We start from the raw sequence: 8978 nt of genomic DNA on the forward strand, positions 1-8978 counted from the left end.
AGTGATTCTCTCCTTATTCCTGCCTAGTGCTATATTTCAGCCTTTCTCCCACTTCCTGTGGCCAGTTTTAAGAATACATGGCAGACTGACCTTCTAGAATTCTAGCTTAAAAACCCAACCAAAAACCAATTCTAACCTTTCATGTATCTCCTGCTTCCCCTTTTATACCTACGTAGGACCTCTCTGGAGTCTACAGAAAAATGTAGCCACAGTGCTTCCATGGCTGACGAAGTTTGAACTTGGGGGAGGAGAGTTCAGAGGCAAACTCCAAAAACAGAGTTGGCTACTGGGGAGAACATTAAAGAAACAAGGATTGTGGTTTGGGAGCAGCTTAGCAGCAGCTGACAAAAATGTTAGCGATGTAAACAGAGGAGAGACAGTGCAGGGATAAGGGACAGCTCGGGCCCAAGACAAAGACTTAAATAGAAACCAGAGTGTGAAGTCAAATGGAAAAATGGCCCTCAAATCCTTGTGACAGAATTGATAGATAAGAGAAATCAAGACACCCTAAGAAAACCAAAGTTGTCCTTCCAAGATGAGCTTTTATTATCACTGGGTAGGCCTGGGCAACCTCAATCTACCTTATTTCTGTGACCATGCAGTACTTCTTAATTAAAAAAAAAAGTTTGGAGCTAAGCTATATTGGGCCCAGACTGGATAGTGAAAATGTCAGGATTATATAAAAATGCTTCTCTTTAAAATTTCATAGTATGCCTTTCCCTTGAGCTAAAATGGGTCCCAGAACAACTCTATCTTCAGACCCTCGCTCTGCTCTGTTTTCGATACTTGATCCAATCCAGCTTACTGCCTTAACAGCTCTAGACATAGTCCCAGATTGCCTCCCATATTTTCACAAGGATTGCCCCTTTTACAGTCTGTTGTCCCTCCCAAATCACAGACCAGAAGACTGTGAAGGCCAGGCTAAGATTTCTAAGAGAAATATCAATTATCAAGATTATAATATTCCTTCAGGTCCATGGAAATCTATCTTTTGGAGTAAAGAAGTAAAGGTTGCCCCAGGTTGGAGTTCTTTGGGTTAGCACAGTCAGAAGTAGGCAGGGCAGAGGAGAAGTATGGTTTTTGTTGTTTTTTGGAGATGGCCTAACCCTAGCTAGGATGTAATAGGACAGCAGGGGATAGCTACACTATCCAGTTTATACCATGTCACAGAAGATAGTTCACATTTGGTCAGGAATGCTTAATTTTATTTGTCTTAGATTACAATTTCCCTTCAGTTGAGATACTGTATGTTTCTTCCATAGCCCCTCATCATTCTCTTCAGCTTCTAATGTGGGTTAAAACTTGAATCTGTGGCATTGTTTCTCCTGACATCTTTTTGAGAAATACTCTGCAAGGTTGAGATTGCTGTCTCCCATCAAGTGAAATGTCACCTCTTCACTGCCATCCCACCCTGGATCCCTCCAGCTTAGGACCCCACTAGAAAATTTAAAACATTTCTCACAGTTCCTTATTCTACATCCCTTATCCCATAGTATCACACATGCAGCCACAACCACACAAATTTCTCAATGAAGAAGGCACCACATCTGGATAGTCAACTGCTTCTTGGGGGCAAATGTAGTTAGAGGTCATCAGAATTCAAGGTCAGGCTCCCCTCCTTTTGGGGAGAAGAATTCCAATGCTTTGTACCAACTAAAGGAAATTATATATGTCCAGCTAGAAGATAAGGGTTTTCCAGTGTCCCCAGCTGGGAACTAGGTTTTCCATCTTATCCTAAAGTCCAAAAATATGTCTCTCAGGCACCCTACTTCCACATGAACAGAAATATCCTCAAACCTTGAAATGGTTTTCTTACTCTATACTCACACCAAACCCAGAGTTCTAAACTTTTTATTTTCATTCTTTCCTCACTCCTTACTGTAAGAACCCAGCACAGTCCCACCACTCAGACTTCTTTTAAAGGCAGCATTACATTTTAGGAGGCTGATTTTCCACACCCTGAAAATAGAGATAGTGATCCCAGAAGGGAAAAAGCCCAAGGCCCCCCAGCATTCTGCAGCATATCCAGCAACACAAGTAGCCAGCCAGGATCATGAGTTTCCTTCCATTCCTCATACTCCACCTCTTCAGTCATGCACCAGAAGGACCCCCTCTCTTCTGAACTGTCTAAGGTTCATTTTTCTGGTAAAGGGATAAACCTCCTCTGGCAGGTAAAAAGGCATTGCTAAGATAGAGGAGTCAGACATGAACAGCCATGGGCAATACTCGGGGGGGAAAAGTTGGCAAAGGGAAATACATGATGAAGTCTGGGGCCTAAATGATGAGATCCAGGAAATGAGATTCATGAGAGAAGGATAATACTAGGTACTCAAGGGAGTTAACCATAGGTAGTGATGCCCAAAGGAGTTTCTGCTTTTCTTTCTTCACTCTGAAAGACAGAAGGAGTGGTACAATAGTTAACCTTTTGAATCCTTATTCGCACTCTAACCTTAACTCTGTGGAATGTCCTCCAGTTAAGACACTGATTCAAATCCTACTGTTCCTCTCAGATTATGCCAACTGACTGGCTTCTTTCCCTCCATTCTGCTAGTAAAATCCTCTTGTTCCATTAGCTGAGTCACCTTTTACTCTCCAAAACAGCTTTGGGAGCAGATGACAAAAATTCTGGGAACCTGAAGTGAGATAGCACCTAAATGAGTTGGGGTGCAATGCAGGGGAGTTGGAAAGAGTACAGGACTTGACCACCAGTATTTGCCCTTGGAGTTGTATCAGGAAAGCAGAGGACCCTCAAACTGGTGGACGAAAGATAGTCAATAGACCAATTTGGAATATCCTAGACTCTAAGAAATGATGGGTAGGTAAAGGAGATAAGTACTTTCTGGGGTCCTGAACACAATGAGCAGCTTCTGCTCTCATAACGCAGAGGGGAATAGCTTGTTGGATGCACTAAAGGGGATTTGGGATATGGTGCCAGCTGTCTCAGAATCTGAGGTGCTGCCATGGGAAGACTACAGGTGTGTAAGCTTGCATGTACAAACATGTGTCCACACTGATGTGCATGTGACATCCAGGGAGGGAGCTCCCTCCCCTCAAATCAGTTTGTTGGGTTTTTTTGTTAGTTTGCCAAGGCTGCTTAGCCAGCCTGGCACAGCAAACCAGAAGCCAACAATTTGTTACCCAGAAGGCTTAGAGTTCTTGATTCAGCACTTCTTTTCTTTTCCTTTCTGAGCTCCCTAGTATTAGAGAGCTGGTCCACTCACCATCTTCTGGGGTTCATTTCAGTTCTGTTCACCACTCTGCTTGTCATTCTTTCCCTTTGGTTGGTTTTTCTGGATGGACTGTCTAATTGTGCCAAGCTGCCCCTGAATTCCAGCCTGGCCTGAGCCATCCTCAGTGGGTTCCTGGGACCTTGTCTTCTGCTCAGGGCTCTCATGGAGGCACAGCTCTGCCATATTGTTATTTAGTTTCTGGGCCTGCTCTGAACTGTCAGAAAAGGAGAGTAGGTTGCTCTCCTTGTTGCTAGGTCCTGCAGTGGGCTTACTGCTCCCACTTGCCCTGGGCACAGGGCTGCCGGCATCTCCGGGGGAGAAGAAAGGGAGCACAGGTGCAACCTTCCGGGAAGACCTAGGCTCTAAACTGGACATTGGGTTGCCAGTACTGAGCTTGCTTTCTTTTTCTCTCTGGTGCCCATCCAGGCTAGACAGGCTGGTTCTGTGCTCCTGAATACCACACTGGTCACTGTGTTCCAGACTCCTTTGTTTCTGTTTATCCTGCTCTTCATTCTGTGACCTCTTCGTGTTGTGAGATTCCTGAAATAATGTACAAGCAAGCTGAGTCAATGAAATCAGGGTCCCTTCTCTCTCCTTGTTCCAGTTGCATCCCTCAGCCACCCACCTGACTCTCTAAGTCCTCCTTGGGGCAGGATGGTTCTTCTCCCTCTTTTGAATCCCACCTGTCAAGACAGAGCATATGGTAAGCACCCCTTTCCCTCTACCCCCCTGCACCCTGAACCCTCTCCTCAGTTTAATGTGTCTCCCAAGGGAGAAACTTGGGTGTAAATGTTCACACAACCAGTTTGGGAACAAAATGAACATAATTCAGAAGGTTTTTTTTTTCCCCTTGTCGCTTGTTTTTGGCCCCCGTGAACCGTCATATCCAGATGACTAACTGCCACTCTCCCCACTTCCTTGAATGTTTCCTTGCTTCTGGATGCACAGCTGCTGTTTGTCACCCTACCCACACTACTTCATCCTATGGGGACTTTAGGCATGTCCCTGCCTGTGCTGCCTGGGAAAGGCGAGCCAGGCAGTACCTCCAGGGATGTCGCTATTGTAATTACACCACAAGTTCCCAGAGGTACTGGACTCTTGCTGCTGACAGTTTCTCCCAGCATCTCATTAACCTGCAACAAGGGACAGATCCAGGTAGGAAGTGACCCTGCCTCAAAGGGACAGGAAAAGCAGGCACCTGGTTCTTTAGCTCTTTGGTGTCCTTCTGCACAGGCAGGAGAGGGGGAGGGGAGGAAGAAAATGTAGTTGGGCAGAAGGAAATCAGTCTTAGCTAGGGATACTCACCTGGCACCCAAAGCCTGATTTTGCTCACCCTGGTGCCTATTACCTGCGGGCCCGGCCAGTTAGCCTGTCCTTCCCACGGGCTTTACTGCTCATAGCTGGTACCACCTTGGGTTTACCTAGGTTCCCACTGTGAGCACCACCACCTGCAAGAGAAGATATGTGGATTAATTTGATTCAATTCAACAAACATTTATTAAGCATGTACTGTGTATGAGATATTATCAGGTGCAGCGGACACTGATAAAAAAGATATAGTTCTGCCATCAAAGAGTTTATAATCCAACAAGTTGGGGGGAAATGATCTGTCCACAAGTAAATATGCTACACAGTAGAATCTAATATGGCCAAAAGAAAGGTCCAGAAAAACTTCTCTAAGAAAGATTTAGAAGGGAGATGTCACTTTCAGTTGGGAAAAATCAAGGAAGGCTTCATGGAGGAAATAGCTCAGAAGAGCAATGTCAGGATCCCTGATCCACCAACCCAGGGTTCAGTATTCTGTGTAGCTTGTGCAGGAGTTATAAGACCTTTTTTCTACCACCCCTCTCTCTCCCAAATCTTCTGACCCTGCCTACCCCTTTCATCAGGGGGCAATGGTCGAGACTGGAACTTCCGGTAATTCCTGGGTCCTGTGGGAACAAATGGAACAGGAAATGGCTTTGGAGGCTGGGGATCCCAAGGAAGAATAATTATACTGATAACTTACATATATGCAATGCTTTAAGCTGGACAAAACACTTTCTTCACAACAGCCTTGTGAGAAAGATGGTTCAAGTATCAATCCCATTTTGCAGGTTAATTTATCAAGCTTCTAGTACGAGCCTGGCACTATGCTGAGACTCAGAGAAATTAAGTGACTTGTCCACATCACAAAGCTTGGAAATGTCAGACCTGGGATTGCAATCCATGCCTTTTGACTCTAAGATCAGTGCTCACCCCATCATACCATGAAGTTCAGATAGGGAAGGTGTGATGGGCAGTCATTCTTCTGGGGCCCAAGGACTAAAAGAAGGAAGCTAAGAACCACAAAGGAAACTTCCTTAAACTATGAGGGAACCCCAAACTACTCACCCAGCATCACCCCTTATCCATACTTCAAGTTTCTCCACCCAAAATCAAGTCAGAAAATGTAAGAGGAAAAGTAGGATGTAAAGCAGAGAGGGACCTACTCACCCTTTTTGCTGCCACCCGCTGGCACACCCAGATCCCTGGCTTTGCTGGCATCCTGAAACCTGTTGAGAAACAAGAAGAATTCCGTTTCCGCCAGTGTTCCCGGGCAGTTGAAAAGACAGGGTGGTTCAACGAAGACAACCTCTGCAGGCCAGGCCTGCACTTCCCCAAAGCACCTTCCCCATAGTCAGGTGAAAGGAGTGGGGCCTAGGACATAAGACACAAAATATGCAGCATGGGGCATGTAATCTGAAACCCAACAAAAGGTGTAGAAGCCCCAAGGCAGATCTAGGGATCCTGCCTCTGAGAATTTGTCACACCATCCCTTTGGGCAGAGCCCTTGGCCAGTGCTCCCTCCCCAGCCACATGTTCACCCTCTTGCAACAGCACATACATATGCTTAGACTTGTCCAGATCCCAAGGGCGACGCCACTCTCCCTGAGCATCCCGGTGCCGGGCCAGGCGTGCAAGGTCAATCTGCTCCCTCTCTTGCTTCCATCGTGCATAATCCCTCCCCAACTCCTGGGACCCTGGCCCCATAGCCTGGGACAAGGGAAAGGGGGCAAAGGTTAGGTCTGGAACAAAGGGCTCCCAGAATCTTTGTAGGATAAAGGGCAAGGATTCAGAGAGTTATGACATTACCCCTTGGAAGGCTAGGAAGGACATGGGAAGGAAAGGTGCTTTTGCCACCCAGAGGTCATTCTTAGAACTGGGTAGTCCATCTGTAGTAAGCTAAGCATGAATAGCAAGAATTCCCTCTTCAATTTTCTATCTCCATGTGCAAACCCAGTCCAAAAGCTGAGTTGTACAGCTCCATGACAGACTCTGCCTGACCATATTGTACATGGTCTTTCTTGGTGACTCCTCTTGCTATAGCTGAAAACTCTTGGGTACCTCGGGCAAATTCTCAGAGCCAGCCATAGATGGGGTAGATGCCTCTTTAGACCACATACAACTTTTCCTGCTGTCCCATCCCTCCTACCAGCCCCTAAGTGCAGCACCCAGTCCACTGGAGCTCTGGAATCCTTGAGCCTGACTGGACCCTATACATCCTGGTAGTCTTTTACCTTTTGTCCAGGTTCCATAGTGATTGCTATTTGCATGGGGCTTCCTAGGCTGGAGCCCCCTCTTGGAGGGTCTTCCTCCCCTTGGCTCCCAGCCTTGGTTGACACAATCCGCTTGCCCTGGAAGTGTTGAGTATGGGGAGAGAACAGAGAAGCCTTCAATTTGAAAGAGTGGGATGGACTTACATCCCTCCTATTGCAGGAGAGATTGGTCAGCCAGCAGTTTGGAGCTGAGAGATAAGTACCTGGGTTCTGATTGTGGCTGAGCAGCTAGGTAAGCAGAGATTGGTCCCTATCTCTGTGACTCTTCTTCAGTTTAGCCTTACCCCTTCCCCAGTGTACCCAGGGGATCATCTCACCTTGGCTTTGTTCTCCATGGTCACTGCCAGCTGGACTCGCTTCCCCAAACGAAAGGTAAAGGTGTGATCTTCCTCTTCCTCCTCATCCTCTTCTTCCTCCTGTTCCCCAAGCTCCTCCTCATTGTTCATTCCTGGGCCCAGGCTGTTGGGATGACTGCTTGCTCTCCTATCACTCACCACCCGCTTCTCCTGAAGGGGATGGGGTCCTTAACCCTTCAGCATTCAGAATGAAAGCTAATTTGGAGCTTCATGGGCAGAGCAATGAGCAGGGACTTGGGATGCCTGGGTTCTTTGGTCTTGCTCATCTCCCACCCCCATCCCCACCCACATCTTCCTATGCCAGTAATGACTCTTTCTGGAAATCAGCTAAAAAGCATTATTGGAGCCATGGAAATCAGTCTATTCCACAATGAGGCTTACATACCAGCAGCATTAGACTCTCTGGAAGTCCAGTGACACCCAAAGGGGCAGGGAAATGCCTTAGTGACCCTGTCACCCAAGAGCTGGGAAATCTTTGGAAAAGAGACAATGGTGCTTTGTCCCTTAACCCTGATTCCTCCTTTTTCTCTCCCCAAGTGGGTTTTTTAACTCTTGGAGGTTTGAATATGGCTACCCTAGATTTCAGAGGAAAAAAGTTAGGGTTGTCTTCAGCACAAAAAAAAAATGAGGTAGGACAGTGAGGATTGGGAGGGTGAGGGGGCAATAAGCACAATGAGGTTGAAGAAACTGTTTTTCAGGACCCCCAAGGAAAGAGAGAAGTTGTAAACTCTGGGGATGTCTTCAGTCTCCTGGTGAGGAACAGTCGGGAGGTATGAGGGATTATGGGAACACAGGGTACATGAAAGGGAACAAATATTTCTTAAGTGCCTACTATGCACCAGACACTGATAAATGCTTCACAGATATTTCATTTGATCCTCATAATAACTTTGTGAAGTAGGTGCTAATATCATCCTCATTTTACAGTTGAGGAAACTGAGCTAGACAAGATGACTTGCTCAGGGTCACACAGCTAATAAACATGTGAAGTGGGATTTGAATTGAGGTCTTCCTGATTTCAAGCCCAGCACTCCATTTCCCTAGACACCTAGCTGCCTCCATAGTAGTCACTTAGTAAATGCTTACAGAATTGACTTGAATTTAATTAAGGGAAGGTTAAGTGATTGTGTGGGCACTTCCTGAGGCCAGTTGATGGGTAAGTGAAAGATCTCCTTGCCCTTAGAGCTTTGAGGAATCAGGCAAAACCACCCACAGGAACATGGACTGACTGACCTCCCACCCCATACTCACTCTCAGACAGAGCCCAGTCTTACACTATGAGCCTTGGTAATGGTGATGGTGAGTCCATCTGCCCGAGGTGGCCGAGGAGCAGTCACAGCCATACCACCCTGCTCTGCCTGCCTCCGGTCTTCCTCAATCTCCTGTGTGATATTCCAAGAGTCAGCACTCCTGGACATCTCATAGACACAGCCTCCACCCTTCCCCCTCAGCTTCTTTGAAGGGACAATATATCCCAAAGGAATGAATGAATGAAAAAGTGCTTATTAAGCCTTTACTGTGTACCAAGCACTCCGCTAAGCTCTAGGGATTCAAAAGGAAAAGGCAAAACAGTCCAAGACAGACATAAGAAGGCATAACCACAGGCCACCACCAACTTAGGGACTGTATAAAGACACAGAGACAGGTGCCAGGATGTACCAAGGCATCCAGTCTCAACCCCTGACTAGACATATGATTGGGGATACAAGCAAATAAAGAGACCAAGGTAGGCAGATCAAGAAATGTAGTCCCTGAGATAAAGGAAAAGGTGTCTGGAGCCTATCAGACAGTCCCTGAGACAGAGGGACTGGTGT

General features: G+C 46.6%; 1 protein-coding gene across 2 annotated transcripts in view; it reads right to left on the bottom strand.

Annotated features, from left to right (window-relative positions):
* Positions 1–1183: 1183 nt before the first annotated feature.
* The window catches only part of CCDC9B (coiled-coil domain containing 9B), a 9557-nt gene continuing 1762 nt past the window's right edge, over positions 1184–8978 (bottom strand). For both annotated transcript variants that reach the window (XM_069105737.1, XM_069105738.1), the window contains exons 3-12: positions 8439–8546; positions 7126–7314; positions 6770–6886; positions 6097–6245; positions 5706–5764; positions 5108–5161; positions 4579–4678; positions 3856–3913; positions 3222–3770; positions 1184–2389 (exon numbers count right to left, since the gene is read on the bottom strand). In XM_069105737.1, coding sequence (XP_068961838.1) covers positions 3240–3770; positions 3856–3913; positions 4579–4678; positions 5108–5161; positions 5706–5764; positions 6097–6245; positions 6770–6886; positions 7126–7314; positions 8439–8546 — 1365 coding nt within the window. In that variant the 3' untranslated portion in view covers positions 1184–2389; positions 3222–3239. The remainder of the gene's footprint in view (positions 2390–3221; positions 3771–3855; positions 3914–4578; positions 4679–5107; positions 5162–5705; positions 5765–6096; positions 6246–6769; positions 6887–7125; positions 7315–8438; positions 8547–8978) is intronic.

The sequence above is a fragment of the Petaurus breviceps genome, unplaced genomic scaffold (genome assembly GCF_028583685.1).
Source record: "Petaurus breviceps papuanus isolate PSGF00001 unplaced genomic scaffold, PetGlider_PUasm1.0 77, whole genome shotgun sequence".
NCBI classification, from domain to species: Eukaryota; Metazoa; Chordata; class Mammalia; order Diprotodontia; family Petauridae; genus Petaurus; species Petaurus breviceps.